This window comes from Augochlora pura, chromosome 4, assembly GCF_028453695.1.
Source record: "Augochlora pura isolate Apur16 chromosome 4, APUR_v2.2.1, whole genome shotgun sequence".
Classification (NCBI taxonomy): domain Eukaryota; kingdom Metazoa; phylum Arthropoda; class Insecta; order Hymenoptera; family Halictidae; genus Augochlora; species Augochlora pura.
Genome location: NC_135775.1, coordinates 13122382 through 13139406, shown reverse-complemented (window position 1 = coordinate 13139406; position 17025 = coordinate 13122382). Strand labels below are relative to the sequence as shown.

Here is a 17025-nt window from a genome sequence, read left to right as displayed (position 1 = left end):
ATATATTAGTTCAAGGAATCCACAGAACTGAAGTATAGTCTTAAATATTAATTTTTTAATTGAAACATCCGCGACCGGCAATTTTTTTCTGTTTCTAATACTGAGTACCGGCGAAAATAATAAAATTCTGAAGCTGTTTACCGTAAATTTGTATCGTTAAAGTAAAGATAAAAGTAATAAAACTTGTTTTGAAATATTAATATTGCAATTATGTGTTGTTTAAAATAAAAAAAATTTTATAATTTGCATGCTTGTCATACTTGCTTTAATAGAATTTAAATGACGCAAATACACGTCAGCGGCAACCAGGAATAGAAAACATAATACGGTAATACGAAGGGCAGAATTTGATTATGAGTCGTCCTGTCGAAAGAATGTGGACAAGGGAACTGCGGACGGCGACCACGAGTTGAACATACCTAAAGTTCGACAGACGCAGATCGCAAAGGATGGTGGTGTCACTTTCGGTCGATGATTGTAATCTTGCGAACTACACGGCAAATGTTACAACTTATGTACCAATTTTCGTTGTGATTTTTCGATGCGACTTTAAATAATTACGCGATACGCAGTAATCATTACTTTCTGTATTCATTCTAATCTATTTCCATATTCTTTTGCGATTAAATTTAAATTAATTTCTTCTTATTGTTACAAATCTTGTGAAATCACGCGCTTATAGAGATCGAGGGACAAGTCGAGTATCGTCAAGGAGGAAGGGATGTAAGTTTAATCTTCGTTAATATACAAAATATATACAATTATTCCAGAGATGGTCAAAAAAATTGTCCGGCAATGTTTTCTAACTATGTAGGATCTTTCTTGCACATCGTGATTTCTTACATTGTTTTACGTTTCAATGCGGTCGAAATGAACGCATTGAAACTGCCTATTTCGAAGCTGCCTATTCCGTTCCGAAGGAACAAACACGTAGAGTTTCTATTGATGGGGTTTATGACACGGATGTGACAAAGGGTATTTCTGAGAAGTAAGCCTTCAAATTTTATTCCCGTATTCCTCGATAACCGTCACATGTAAAGTCAATATTTCTAAAAGAGGGAAATCTTCCAGGTCAACCTGCGATGGTCTTGGTACCGTCGCGATAAGATAGCAGAGGCGATCATTCACATAGAAGTAACAGAAGATGGTAGTTACTTTAAATTCTACTTGTATTGATTGTAATATATAACGTTTAAGACTTCTTATAGTTTTTGAAAATAAGTGAAGAAAATATTTAATTTTATATTTTTCTACATGTTATAAGCATTTTTTTTTTAACACGAATACGGATCATAAAAAATAATTCTGATGAACTTGTTTCTTTTAATTTCATTCAGTCCTTTATTTTTTCGTAATTATTAGCATTTAGTTTTAAAATGATATAAAATTATATCTTTTCCAATTATAATTCATACAATTTTTATACAAATCTGTAATGAACTTAAAGTAATATATGCTATAGTAAATTCTTTCAAATTGTCTCTCATTTTGTAAATAAAAATGACCAATTCAGGAAGAGGATAGCCGATTATTCAAGGTTTACGTATCGTTCCTATATTTGTGACAATCGCCAACTATAAAAACGAGACATAAGACTCGAATAATCGTATCTCCTTTCCTCAAATTGTCTATTTTTGTTTATAAGATGAGAGAGAATTTACTATATGTTAGCAAGTGATACAAATAATATTATGAAAAATAGTCAGTCATAAAAGTATATCAAATAATTGAAAATTTTAAGTTATTAACTTTAAGAATCTGACTTTGTGTAATATACTTTGAAACAATTATGTAAATACAAGTCTGTATTATAATGCTAATATTAACGTAATTTTTCTATTATTTTTATTCGGCAGTACATTCATACACATAACAATGTTAGTCGCAACCATTCTTTATGTAAAACAGAAGTTAATACAAAAGATAAAAACATTTCGTGAAAACAAAAAAGGATTGTACTATGAATAAATAATTTTAAGTATGCTAAAGAAAGTAATAAGTTGTCTTTTAACAAAAAGTTACGTAATTAAACAAATAAATCTAATTAAAAACAAAGTTATGAACAAATTAAGAAATGAATGTTTCATAACATTTTAAGTATTATTTTATTAAAAATGATATAAAAGTCCATACCAAATTTTAATTATAAACTTTAAAATTTCGAGTTTTCGTATATTTTTCAGCAAATATTTTTCCACTTGATGTTGGAGTTGAAAATGCAATATCATCCAGTGACATAATATAACCATAATAAAATTGAGATCTAAAATATTCAAATCAACAATAATCAAATGTTAATACATGTTTCATAAAAGTATATATTTTATACCTTAATACATCAACCATCTTAGAAGCAATTCCTTGTCTACGATGTTTCATATCAGTCCATACAACATTTATACCACATTTTACAGGTGTACTTTCTGCTGTACAACAATTTAATTCCAGTAAATCAGGTATCATGCGATGCGCGATATTTATGTGTTCTGCAACTAGAACACCCAGAATAGTTTTGTCTCTTATGTACAAGTAAACCTAAAAATTAAAATAATATAGAACATAATCATGAGAAACAAGACAGACAAAACGAAATGAATAGTAACTTTTTTATGCTCGTAATCTGATAATTTCGTGTCAACTAATCCTAAATCTCTGTCCACATATGCTAATACATCGGCTATCTTGTTCCAATATTGTTTTGCATCATTCGGCTCTACTAGGATAATTCTGCTCATTGTAAAAGGATCTTCCATAATTACACGTTCTGTTTTCCAACCCTGAAATTAATGAAACATTTGTAACATAATGTTTTATAACATAACATTATACACGTATAGATATATGCACATAATTTATACCGGAAATTTTAGACTTTTTTTACTATTGTGATAATTTAAATGAGCATTTTCATCTTCAGGATCACCAATTTGATATACAACACCACATTCTGTACATTGTATTGCACCAAAATTTTTTTGCCCAGCATCTAATTGATATTGATTATCATTACCATTTTGTTTTACTGATAATTGCCAATTTATTGTTTCTTTTGAATTGTTTACTGTCTTTTTACTAATATCTCTAAAAAGATAATAACATTAATTTAGTGAAGATAGGTATTTAGAAATATTTAAATAAAATACTCAAATATTTTATAGCAGTTAATAAAGTATTAAAGATTTTATAGCACTTACCCATATACTTTATTGGATGAGTAACCTTTATTAAATAATGGATAGTATTGCGGTTCCCTTTCTCCAACATTATTTTCATTATTATCTAAAGGAATATTTTGACATGTTAATGGTGTACTAATATCCGTAATATTCATGGTTGATGTCATGTTACTAAGTTCACTAGCTGGAGACATAGTAACATCGTTCAAAATTGCTACTGGCTTTAATGGAGAAATGTGTCCAAACTGTTTCCTAGTTAGTATATCCATTGTATCATAATCATCATTTGCCCAATCATCTTCCAAAGTTTTCAATATATTTGCAACTTTATTTTTCTCTATAGTACTTTCTAATTCAGGATTATCTACTGTTAAGTCAGTAGTATCAAATGAAATATCCATCAACTTAGGTCGTTTCTGTGCTTGATGTACAGATTGTAAATTTTCTTGATTTAGTGATAATTTACCATTTGATGCAACCTTTAATTTCAAATTATTATTTATTGTTATCATAGCTGATCTATTTTGCTTTGAAGATCTTTTAATTTTGAAGAATCGCTTACTAAAATCAATTTCTGGTGTTGGAGATCTTTCAGTTAACATCGTACTAGGTTCTCTAGTATGTTGTATTGTAGTTATTTGGGGAATTTCGTTTTGTACATTTATATCGTTTTGCACAGATTTTTTTATACTATCTTTTGTAGTATTTAAACTAGATTTTGCTTTTGGTTTTCTAATTCCATGAGATACTCCACCATTAACTCCGCTTATTGTGTGCCTCTTCTGCAATTTTTTGTTATGGTGCAAATGTCCTGAAAAACTTCTTCGTTGCTGTGATGGTACTAGCGATGGTGATACATTAAAAATTCTTTCATTTTTTTTTAGTTCTGTATCAAATTTACTATAAAAGCTGTTTGTACTTAATACTAAGTTTTTTATTTTTTTTGTATAACTATTATCTTGAAATAAAGCTGCTCTAGCTTTTGGTACTGTACTATTTTCCTCTGTCTTCGTTAGTTTTATAACACTTTGGAATTCTTCTGACGCATGCCTTTTTAATGAATTTTCTTTTTTTGGAGGTAAATTTTTTGTTGCATTAATAGATCCAAAAGATTTACGTTTATGTAATTTTGGCAAAGGGACCATTTTATGTTCCAAAGTCAATGGTGTTATCAGCTTCTGTTCTGGGGTTTCATGGTTATGTGGAGTATCTATAATATTATTCTGCAATTCTTTGCCAAAATGTCTCTCTGGTGTTTTTACCATTAACTCGTCTGTTGCTGCAGTCATATCTAACTTCGTTGGTGTTCTTATGCCAGAAGCTTTTATTTGTAAAATTGAAATGGACTTTCGAGTGTCCAATAAGTCTTTCCGTTGTAAAGTATATTTATTGGGACTATGGTAGCACCTCTCAAGCTCACCTAAATCTGATTCTTCTCCAGATAAATAATCATTTGTTTTGTTATCTTCTGTTGGGATCTTTTTTATACTTTCTCTAGATATACTTCTGCCAGTTCCAAATAAGCATTTTTGAACTCTACGAGGAGTATATAATATATTTTCTGATGTAGAATCCATCAGTATATATTATATATTATAATTCTCTCAATTGTATACCTTATGAATATAGAAAAAATCAATAAATAGTAGACATGGGGGAGTACCCGAAATTTCGGATACATAATATTATGTACATAAATATATGAATTAAAAATATCCATATTAATGCATATTTCACAAATGTCATATTTGCTTTCCCTGAATCTCTACTATCTATGTAAATGAATAAATATATACAAAAAATTAAACATTCTACAATTGGCAGATATAATGTATATTATAAATAAAAGTGAATAAAAACATAATAATCGTAGTAAATGTATAAACTAACCTCTAAAAGTACCACAAAGTAAACCTTGTAATATTGTAAACGCAAAAGCACTTCACAATTTTTTGTTTTTGTAAACTTTTAATTACAAAGTCGTTATCACATCATGTTTGTTTATATGGATAAAAAGAAGTACATTCCGAGTTAAAAAATAAACAGACAAAATAAGTTACCAAACGTCTACAAGACAATTCGAATCTGTTAACAATTTTCTTGCTACTGTCTTACTCTATTTTCGCGCTCTTTCAGTATACAATACATACATATTACATAATATGCTTCCACCAGCTACAAGTCTACTACACACGTGGCTACAACAGAAAATATATATATATATATATGGTATGTATTACTGTGTGATCATAGAACTCCACATGCGCAAGGTATGTATATACGATGCGGTGTATATATGTTGATGCATACATACCTACAAAACTGCTTTGCTCTGAGTGGCTGACAGTTCAAAGTTAAATAGTGCTGCCCTCACAGTTGAAAACAAAGAAAGGAAGTGGCGGAAGAAAAATCTAAAATGATCTGAAACTTTAGTCCAAGGCTCGGAAATAGAGTAGTCTTTTTGTCATGTGCAAGTTAATCCTGAGTCCTGCCTTAATCATATATGTACAATGAGTAATGAGTTTTATTCTTGCACATCTCTAGGTCGTAACTTCATTCGTTAGTGACAGTTGATATAGAAATTTTCTTTGCTCTGATTGGTTAATTCACTGTTGTACCAGAATCCATTTTTGATTGGATACGCAAAAAAATGGTGGACATATATGCAAGTTTTGGGAGAAAGAAAAGTGCGCAGGAGTAGGTTCCATTACTGCATATAAATAATATATTATTATAATGTTATAGTATATACATTATAAGTATAGTTATACATGATCTATGTCTGAAACTATAATGGACCTAATAGACGGTGGAGTGACTATTGACTTGCAACATTCTTTCATTTTCTCGCGCTGTGAAATAATTAACTAGGCTATATAATGCTTAACTTGTCGAAATATTGTCTACAAACATATATATTTGAAATATATCTCAATGTGCAGTCAGCATCGTTCTCAAATTCGCTGGTAAATGCGATCGATAATTCTACGAAACGAAAAGTACAAGTCGAATATCGCGCTACGTGTTTCAGACGAAGCACCAGGCGTATGGATATACGAAAAGAGTGAGACTGGAAGCTTTGTAACGAAAGATAAAGCTACATTGGTCGTCGATGCGACTGATTTCGTTTGTGGTTATGCTGATGTCATGCTCTCTTGCTCACTCGCCACTTTCCCTCTTTTTCTAAAATTGTGAGGGCAACACTACATAGCTGTGGAGTGTTAACCAATCAGAAAAAGGCAATTTATGTACCATACTTGAAATTTCTGAGCCCTTTATCCCTGACATGTAATATGGTGAGGCACTACTGTACTACAAATTTATTATTTCCTAAGCCGTGTGTATACGTACGTATGCAATACACAGAGTAGAAAGTCTACATATCCATATTTAAATTTCGGACAAATACATATGTTCTTATATTTATGTACACATTTAAGTAATGATATATTTATACACTTTCAAAATGTTTTTATATAATATTATAAGTATGATATTTTGACATTACCAGCATTAGTAATCTAAAATTATGTATATGTATATAACGTGTACACATTCATTGTCTATTATGCATTGTATCGTGTATGCGTATAATTTTCTAGCTTATGTATTTAAAACGTCTTTGGTACTGCAAAGTCAATAAGCGTAATGATATAGATATGTACATATATATTTCAATGTGTATCCATAATTCTTATATATAGTTTTCAATTTAAAATGCAACACAAACAACGAATAATTTCTTTAATTTCTACATCGATCCTTTTATGCAGTTAGGCAATATAGTAAATAGCATTAATATATTATATTCAAGTACATTCAAAAAATAAATATTAACCGTTGTATGTATAAACGTTATCTTTTTGAGAAAGCAATTCACCGCTTTTAATACACCCTCTGGTGTCTGTTTTACAAGGTGAAAATTAATTGGATATGCGTGTATCAGTATGTGTATAGAATGATATGTTGCACAGTGCACCACATTGGCGGATGACTGAAAATTTACTGCATATTATTAGGCAAGGTATGTAAAAAAATATTTAATAAAGCGTCATAACTAAATATCAATGCTTGTTTCAAAAATACACATGAAGAAATACTTAACGTACACAATAAGAATAACATTGAGTTCATTAACGTTGTTGGCTTGGTATTTTAAATCTATGTCACAGAGTTGTTTGACCTGTGATATCTTAAAATTTGAATATGTATCATTAATCTTTCAATCTTTATCTGATATACACTATTCAGCGGAATGTGATTTGTCATGAAAAATTTTCTTGTTACCCAACAGTATCTGTAACATAGTGAATTAATTTACATACATATGTCCCATATATGATACATATTATAACGTTATGGCAAATAGTTAAGTAACATTTTTAATTTATAAATTTGTAACGTGAAAGTACAAATTTCTACATATTTCTACATATTTATGTATAATACAATGCATATATACATACATGGACAATATTTTTCCCACTTGCGTCCACTAGTTCTATTCAATACTTCCTTTAATTGTTAAAATTTTTCAACTTGCAGAAATGTTTTTTATTGTGTAAAGCTAAACTTATTGATATGTACTAAAATTTAGTAATAGGTAATACGTACATGTATTAATACTAATGTTTCATTTCTTTTTAGGTTATGTCATTATTTTTAATTTTCATTAATTTAAGTACACTACAAAGGAGGAGAAGAAAGATCTTATAATGCTCTTGTTTTCTACGACGTGTACAATTTTAGTAAAAAGGAAATTCTATTTAAAAGAAGTATAGACCTTATAAGGTTTTGATTTTTTATTGACGATAGAAAGATATTTGGAATTAGTAATTAAGGAATTAATCCTGTATCTTTAATCTCTTTTAGATCTAACTTTTCCTCTGTTATGGTGGCTGTGCAATTGTTTACTCATTGGAATTTAATCAAACTCGAAGCAAGTATTTCTTTCAACAAAAATATCATCAATGCAGTGCTTATGAATGTGTATATTAAAAGATGGCAATAATTTATTTTTATGCTTTCATTTTTAATATCTGATGGTTAGTATAATGGTAAGTAAGTACAAAATATTAATAACTGAATTGGTATCAAAATTAAAATTAGTTATAATTGCAAGAGAAATAATCTACATGAATATATGCATTGATTATTTATTTGTCTTAAAATGTAATATTAATATTCTCGATTATTTTATTTAGGATATATCATGACACTATTATTCAGGAATTGTAAATAAAAATATACATATGTACATGTACTAAAAGCAGAAGACGAACTAGAAAGATGGATAGTTTAGAATATGAGACTGTAAGAAATATGACACTCTTATTTTTCTTTGAACTTCTTGTGGATAAGGGTGGACCACGTACACTGCATGATTTAAGCTGCCAATTTGGAGCTAAGGGATTCACAAAAGAAATGCGTCAAATAGCTGGTGGATCTCAAAGTGGTCTTAAAAAATTTTTATCTCAATATCCAATACTTTTTGTTATTAATGACGATTACGTATCTGTAAATACTTTTCAACAAATTGCTGAAGAAGAAAATGGATGTAAATTGGGCAGTAAACGTGATTATGCACGAGAGGCTGTAGAATATTTTACAAATAAATTAATGCAATACGGAGTCGGTACAGAGGTACCAATTAGTAGCCTTTTGGGACATCGATCTCAGGCTTCTCCAGAAGTTAGACATATCTCTGGACAACATTATAAAAAATTTAGAGATTTTCTTTTGAAATATCCAGAAGCTTTTGTTGTTATTGAAGATAATGTAATGTTGAAGCAGTATGAAGGCATGAAAGCAGAACCTGCAATGAAAATGGAACCTGATATACCCATTGACCCAGATGTTACTGCAAAATTACTGGATTTTCTGTGCGAATGTATTGAACAAAAAGGTCCAATTCTTGTAGATCAAATGTTCAATATAGTTGATAAATTTTCTTATGAAAATTGGACTTCTATATTTAAAACACCTCAAGATTTATGTACATTTGTAAAAATGTTCCCAGATACATTTCATGTTCAAAGTAATTTGGTGACATTAATTGGGAGACCAAAATCTTCCATAATAGAAGGAAAAGCAAAAACGAAACAAGTTAATTCTGTGCGAAATCAAAATAATGCTTCAAGTCAAGTAAATACGCATCAAGTTGTACAGTCTAATAATACTCAAACATTACAACCACCAGTTGATTCAGAATCTATTACTTCTAATCCAGTGAGCCAAGTTAACTCTGTACAGAATTCTTATTCTCCAATAAATGAAAGCAATAATAATTCTCCTCCAGTGAGTTTGCAGCAGCAAACTTTAAAGCAGAGAATAAATACACTTGTAATGAAAACTTTGGCAGACAATACAGAAAAAGATCGTAGTTTGCAGGTTGCACAAATGGGAGATGCTTGGAAATTAAAGGTACTGCAACAGACTAGAGTAATTGTAAATCCAAGGGAAAGTCTTCAAATTGTTGATGATATAATAAATCCTCGTAAGCTACCATCAGATGGTAAAATTGTTATATCAATGAGTTGTGAAGGCGTTAACTTGGGAACTAAAGGACAATTAACTCTTATACAAATTGGTACTATGTCTGGACAAGCATACGTATTTGATTTAATTACATGTCCTACTATTGTTCAAGCTGGAGGACTCCAAAAACTTCTAGAACATCCAAATGTTATTAAAGTAAGGGATAATAACATTTTCTTGCTCTGTATGTCCATTCATCTAAACATATATTCCATGAACATTATACATTGCATTTCAGGTAATTCATGACTGTAGAAATGACAGTGTCAATTTGTATAGACAATTCAAAATTATGTTAAACAATGTGTTTGACACACAGGTATGTTTTTTCTTAAGTGTTATTCAAATATTACTATACTAAAGTAATAAAAGCCTAAATTATTGTAAATTTGAATTATGAACTTCTTTATAGGCAGCTCATGCTGTGCTTGAATTTCAAGAAACTGGTAAACCTGTATATAAGGTTAAAAATGTTAACTTAAACACATTATGTGATCTTTATGGTGCTCCATCTAATCCATTAAAGGAACAATTGAAGAATACTTACCGTAATAATCAAAAGTATTGGTGTCGGCGTCCATTAACACGAGATATGCTTATTTATGCTAGCAGTGACGTTTTGAGCCTAGTTCCTCAGATATATATTTCCATAGCTAAGTACGATTTACTTGCTGAATATTTTAAAACTCTTTTTTCTATTTGTTATTATTTTATTATGATAATTTATTTGTATTTATAATTGAGTTTCTTTAATGTGTAATGAGACTATGCACTGTTGACAACAATTCTTTATCTCCAGACTAATAAAACCAGAAGTACAACCCCTTTTTGCTGAATTATGCGAAGAGCAAATACAAATATACATTAAACCGGCAGACGTAAAGGCACGCAAAAAGCAACGAAAGGTGGAGACTGAAGTCGCAGATTTGAAAAAGAGGATGGAAGAAACGACCACTAAAAATATTGTCTTAAGTAATCGTGAGATACGCCTTTTGCGTTATTTAGATCTTACCGAGGATGAAAAAGAGAAGTTGAGAGGCAGTTACAAAGTTGCTAGAAAATTAGAAAAACTTGAAAATATGGGCCAAGATAAAGGAGATAGCAGTGACGACGATGATGAAGACAAAGTTGATGACGAATATCATAGTATGGAGAGTTATACTTCCGAAAATTCTCATTCTGGTATATTTTGCTTGTAATTAATAACACTGTCTTAAAAATTCCAACTTCTTTCGAACTAAAGATATTCTAAGATTTGGACAAATTTAATAATAAAGAGTATATAAATTTTAAAGAACACAGTACTATCGAAATCTTTTAAGTTAAATAATATATGTATATTTTCATGACATCATGAGTATTTAAGCATGTTTTCAATTTGGTACACAAAAACGTATAGCGATCGGTTTTTATTTATAGCAAACAATATATTTATTGGACAGTGCAATTCTTGAACTTGCATTTACATAGATACAAAACATTCAAATTTATTCATTTGCATAGGTGGTATATTGTCACCAAGAAATACTGATACCCCCAGCCTTACAGAATCAATGCAGATGATGGACGAAATTCTTTCTGATGAACGGATGGACAGATTTGAAAAAATTGAGAAACTGGAAGCTATTCTTTCAGCAGTGACTGGCTCCGTGACGGATCAGTTTTCTTCAAGCAGTGCAGATGCGTCGCCATCGAAATGTACATGTTCATGTTGGGACAAAAATAAGAGTCCGAAAACGGATCATAAAGTGACAAATAGTGTGCCTTGCCAAACATATAGTACAGGTGATATAGTAATTACCAAAATATTTCTTACGGAGGAAGAAAAGGAACATATAGATTTAATGAATTCGCCAAAAAAGTAGATGACAGGTAGCAGCTGTTCAAGTGGTAGGAATGAAGTTGCCATTACTACAATTTTTTAAATAGAAAGAACGGGAATATCAAGTGGCAAGATATACAAGGAGTAGTTAAACATTGACCTATTTTACATAATTTGACAAAGTTGTAATCTTTAATTACAATCAATTGAATTTTAATTCTTGATAATGACTTATTTTTCCAAGTCTGATGCTGTAGAAATCAGAATTTAGGAAAAAGCTGTTTCTTTACAACAAAGCAGTATTGCAAAATGTTTTATTCTTTAATGGATGATTGCCTTTCTTTGCAAGAGTATAAAAGAAAGAATTAATCGAGTTACATAGCAATATAAAACTGAAGCATAATATTCATTTACTAATGAGAATATTGATAAAATGGATTTCTTCATGTCGTTTATGGTACTACTTGGGATTAAAACGCTAATATCATTTGTTTTTAAATTAGTAAAATTGCTAAAATGTTTGAATGCTATTTAAGGGCACAGGTTTTACTAATTTTTTACGATATTTATAATGAAGTGAAATGATGGATTTAAGTAAAAATATTTGATTTTTTTCTATAAAGTGCTGCATTAAAATCACTGTTTTGAATTATTAATAAGCTTTGACCAATTTAGTCTCTGTATATTTATTTTTCACGAGATCTTTTAAATACAAGAATTTGATCAAGTATACAGAACAAAAATGTTAGTATAATAAGTACAATATTAAATTTTACACACTCAATGATTATAATTATCATACAGTCATACTGGTGCCAAGCCCTGATATGATACATATATCATGCATGTATTATTGATTTAGTAAGGAAATTGTATATATTTTTTATTCTTTTTAACAAGAAGCAAAATTAGAAAGAATTTATTAGGGGAATTAATCTAAAAAATGACTACATACGTGTATGTATGTATGTTTGAATGTATTATTATTAGTATTATTGTTTATTTTATTTTGGCCTTTGACTTGGGTATAGAAATTTGGTTACAAGACATATATTCATGTATTATAAATAAATAAATTGTAAGACATACAAGACGTTCAACAAAAAATAGAAGAAAGTTTAAGTGATGTTTCTCAATAATAATAATAATAATAATAATAAACTGAATTGTTAATAACTTGAAAACATTTCATTGTTACATCTTATATTGTTATAAAGAATTAATCTTTAAATTTGTTCGCACTTATTACCGAACGTCTTGTATAAAAATTGATATATACAATCGCACTAATATACAGCTGTTTTTAATGCAATACTTTAATTATTATAGTCCAATACATTTGTTTAAATTTGTATGTATGCATTGGCCATATTTTTTAATTTTACACATTGTTTTGAAATGTTATATTTTTTAATCATTAGGTGCGAATATAAAAATTGTTATTTATAAAAATGTTTGTCCCAGACAATTATAGGATATGGATCAATGACGATTTTATTCTCGAAATATTTAGGTAGTGATTACTTTAATAATCCTCTTACATTGTTTTTCCATTAAATAAATTGTTCTTTGTGAATAGAAAGCTGTATAAATTTTATAACAGTTATAAATACAAAAAAAACACATTAAAACGTATCGTTATTCTGAAGTAATTATATACGATACACTTTGTTCTGTAGCCTACGGTATATTCTTTTAACAAAAATAGGCCTATAGGTATTATTCTGTATTTATTACTGCATACTGGTATAATATTTTCGGGTAGTTTCTTTTTAAGGTTACACTGATGAATACAATGTTAATGGTAAAAATTAGAGTAACGTGCCTTAATTTATACTAATGCATTTAAGTCATTTTAATTCAAAGTATATATTAATTTAAAAAGTGACAGAATTATCTTAACAGCAATAGCAAAGAATGTTATTACTAACAGCGACTAATTTATTGCATTGAAAAAGAAACATTTAAATAATGTGCATAATAAACATTTTGTGAAAAAAAGTTAAAGAATAAGAAGTGTATTTATAATTTATAAACAAATATTCCTATCCTTTTTCTATATCCTTAATATATGTAAAGATTATTAACGACGAAGATATAGTAATAATATTCTATAAATTTAACTTTCCACAATATGATATTTATAACGTTTTGTTTACAACTTGTTGCAAAACGTTTTATCTACTTTCGAAATGATAACATTTGATCTCTAAGACCCCCCCAAGTTACAATATGTTATTTTGAATCTCATAGTGCCTGCAAAAGAACACGTGTTTATAGTTACGTATAGTAGTATGCGAACTAGTGAGAGTGTAGATTGTAGATTATTACTAAGTACATATATATGCTGGACACTTGTTGGATCATAAATCTCTTTTGTAGTGATTTAGAAACGAGAACGTAACGGCCGGTGCAGCTTTATACACGTAATATTATTAAAATTTACTTTCATTTTCAGATTTCAGTATTTTTGTTTAATTTACACAATGTCTGCAGGCAATTTAGGTGAGTTATAATTAATTACTTTGTAATGTTATGAAAAATAAAGATTTAAATGTGTAGTAATAGCCTCTTAGAACTCGTGGTAAATTTCTCAATATTTTCTAAATATGCATTCGTTTAATATCGTATAGTACAAATTATACCTAACAATATTTCTTAAATATATTACCATTATTATAAATATATTAACGTGCATACTATTAAAACGAAAACAATAAATATTTTTAGTAATGTTTTTGTGATATGTATAATTAATTTATCTTATTCTCACCATTACGTTTGCAGTACTTTTAAGTGTATCAGATAAAACAAACCTTTTACCGTTTGCCAAAAAACTGCATGAATTGGGTTTAACCTTAGTTGCGTCAGGTGGTACTGCAAAATTTTTAAGAGATTCTAGTATCCCTGTAAAAGATGTTTCTACCATTACTGGAGCACCTGAGATGCTCGATGGCAGAGTGAAAACTCTTCATCCTGCTATACATGCAGGTAAATTATGATTAAAATTTATATCAATAAGTAAATTATTTAAATAAGTATTTAATAAAAAATTTCATTTATGCTATGATTATTATATAATGTGTTGAATTGTAGGCATATTAGCTAGGCTTACAGAGTCTGATCAAAAAGATCTTCAGAGCCAAAATTATGAGCTTATTAAACTTGTAGTATGTAATCTGTATCCTTTTGTAAATACGGTCTCAAAACCTGATGTTACAATTGAAGATGCAGTAGAAAATATTGATATTGGTGGAGTAACTTTATTAAGAGCTGCGGCTAAGAATCATAATAGAGTGACTGTTATATGTGATCCTACTGATTATGACAAAGTAAGGATTGAAATGGAAACATCATCTGATAAAGATACTTCTTTGGAAACTAGGTATATAAAAAAAATTTTAGTAATACAGTAAACGCTTTTCTATTCTCCAACATAATTTTAATATTATATTTACCATTTTTAGGAAAGTATTAGCTCTCAAAGCATTTACCCATACAGCAGAATATGATAATGCCATCTCAGATTATTTTCGTAAACAATATAGTAGCAATGTCTCTCAGCTCACATTACGATATGGAATGAATCCGCACCAAAAACCAGCACAAATTTATACTACTTTGGACAAATTACCTCTAACTGTAGTAAATGGTTCTCCAGGTTTTATTAATCTCTGTGATGGATTAAATGGTTATCAGTTGGTAAAGGAATTAAAAACAGCTCTGAATTTACCAGCTGCAACATCTTTTAAACATGTTAGCCCTGCTGGTGCAGCAGTTGGTGTACCATTAGATACTGTACAAGCAAAATTATGTCAAGTGGATGATTTAGTAGATCAATTAACACCTTTGGCAATTGCTTATGCCCGTGCAAGAGGTGCAGATAGAATGTCTAGTTTTGGAGATTTTGTAGCATTATCAGATCCTTGTGATGAAGTTACAGCTAAGATTATATCTAGGTATGATACAGAATATATTATTTCTTAAACAAAGAACTTATACTATCTTTATATTTATATGCATGAAATTTTAGAGAGGTATCTGATGGAATTATTGCACCAGGTTACTCAGAGAGTGCATTGAAAATCTTAAAAAAGAAAAAAAATGGCGCTTACTGTATTCTACAGATTGATCCCACTTATGTGCCATCTCCAATGGAACAGAAAGTTCTGTTTGGTTTGACTATGGAACAAAAGCGTAATGATATTGTTATTAATAAAGAAACGTTTGCCAATATAGTAACTAAAAATTTCTCAGCTATACCTGATTCTGCTATAAGGGATTTAATTGTGGCTACTATTGCTATAAAATATACACAAAGTAATTCAGTATGTTATGCTAAAGATGGGCAAGTAATTGGAATTGGTGCAGGACAACAATCAAGAATTCATTGCACAAGGCTTGCTGGTGATAAAGCCGATAATTGGTATATTTTTCAAAACATATTTAATTACTTTTACTATTTGAGTGTTTTATTGAATTTAATTACATATGTAATAATTGTTTATTTTTTAGGTGGTTACGTCAACATCCTAAAGTTACTAACATGAAGTTTAAAAAGGGTGTAAAACGAGCTGAAATTTCAAATGCTATTGATAATTATGTAAATGGATCTATTGGGAAAGACATGGATGAATCAGCTTGGGCAGCTATGTATGATAAAATACCAGAGAAACTTTCTGAAAGTGATAGATTAGAATGGATCAAGAAAGCAGAAAACGTTGCTTTAAGTAGCGATGCCTTCTTCCCATTTAGAGATAATGTGGATCGAGCTAGATTGGTATATAATTGTTTGTTGCATTATTTATTTATTCTAGGCGGCGCAGTCTAATATTGGTTAATTGCAGAGTGGTGTAAAATATATTGCGAGTCCTTCTGGTTCTACAAATGATGAAGCTGTAGTAAAAGCTTGTGAAGAACACATGATTGCATTAGCTCACACTAATCTGAGACTCTTCCATCACTGATACAAGCAAATGTGAAAAACATGTTACTTAACAAATGCTATATTTGCTAAGTTATTGAATAACAAATTTTATTATATAGCACTATATGTTCCACTATTTCTTATAATGGCTGATGATTAACTAAACAACAATTTCTACGTTTCTACATTTGATATAAAGTTCATACAATATTTTATATATATATATATATATGAAAATGTTTGATTGAATAAAAATTACTTGTTTGTTAAATTTGCTCCTTTCTCTTTCTCTGTGCATAATAGGCATTAGAACAAAATTCAAGAAATGTTCTTTATGACTGTATAAGGACATGTCAAAAATAGGAAAATTATATTTTTGACTTCATTTTCATGGTCCATACATACAATCAACCAATACAGTATTCATTTTTTTTATTTGATGCACACATACATATATGTACAATATTAATACAATTTGTGGATGAAAGAAATTTTTAATCGTTAATCATTTGAAAATAAAGCTAAAATTAAAATTCTTTTATTCTTAATTTTTACCTCCTACT

The 17025-nt window shown here is 29.3% G+C and overlaps 3 protein-coding genes and 1 long non-coding RNA gene across 5 annotated transcripts; 3 read left to right on the top strand and 1 right to left on the bottom strand.

The window, feature by feature from the left end:
• Window positions 1-733: 733 nt before the first annotated feature.
• LOC144468990 (uncharacterized) lies at window positions 734-1992 on the top strand. Its single transcript, XR_013493899.1, has 2 exons — window positions 734-988; window positions 1072-1992. It is a non-coding gene; the product is annotated as an uncharacterized LOC144468990 (long non-coding RNA).
• Window positions 1993-2011: 19 nt separating this feature from the next.
• Eco (Establishment of cohesion) lies at window positions 2012-5338 on the bottom strand. The gene is made up of 6 exons (XM_078178825.1): window positions 5067-5338; window positions 3195-4792; window positions 2859-3081; window positions 2604-2777; window positions 2330-2535; window positions 2012-2263 (listed from the first exon to the last, which is right to left on the bottom strand). Exons 2-6 carry the CDS (start codon window positions 4751-4753, stop codon window positions 2140-2142), a joined length of 2286 nt encoding a protein of 761 aa, XP_078034951.1. The 5' UTR covers window positions 4754-4792; window positions 5067-5338; the 3' UTR covers window positions 2012-2139.
• A 1766-nt stretch (window positions 5339-7104) lies between these two features.
• Egl (Egl_like_exo domain-containing protein) lies at window positions 7105-13537 on the top strand. Of its 2 annotated transcripts, none has more exons than XM_078178643.1 (8): window positions 7105-7200; window positions 7824-7967; window positions 8049-8221; window positions 8381-9869; window positions 9952-10032; window positions 10126-10370; window positions 10513-10895; window positions 11217-13537. In XM_078178643.1, exons 4-8 carry the CDS (start codon window positions 8466-8468, stop codon window positions 11576-11578), a joined length of 2475 nt encoding a protein of 824 aa, XP_078034769.1. In that variant the 5' UTR covers window positions 7105-7200; window positions 7824-7967; window positions 8049-8221; window positions 8381-8465; the 3' UTR covers window positions 11579-13537. The 2 variants fall into 2 exon arrangements, with proteins under 2 accessions (XP_078034769.1, XP_078034767.1); XM_078178641.1 differs by having other exon boundaries at window positions 8049-8233.
• A 344-nt stretch (window positions 13538-13881) lies between these two features.
• LOC144468962 (bifunctional purine biosynthesis protein ATIC) lies at window positions 13882-16998 on the top strand. The gene is made up of 7 exons (XM_078178789.1): window positions 13882-14040; window positions 14323-14526; window positions 14632-14920; window positions 15003-15494; window positions 15569-15961; window positions 16051-16315; window positions 16383-16998. The coding sequence occupies exons 1-7, from the start codon at window positions 14022-14024 to the stop codon at window positions 16500-16502; spliced, it is 1782 nt and encodes a 593-aa protein (XP_078034915.1). The 5' UTR covers window positions 13882-14021; the 3' UTR covers window positions 16503-16998.
• The last annotated feature ends 27 nt before the right edge of the window (window positions 16999-17025 follow it).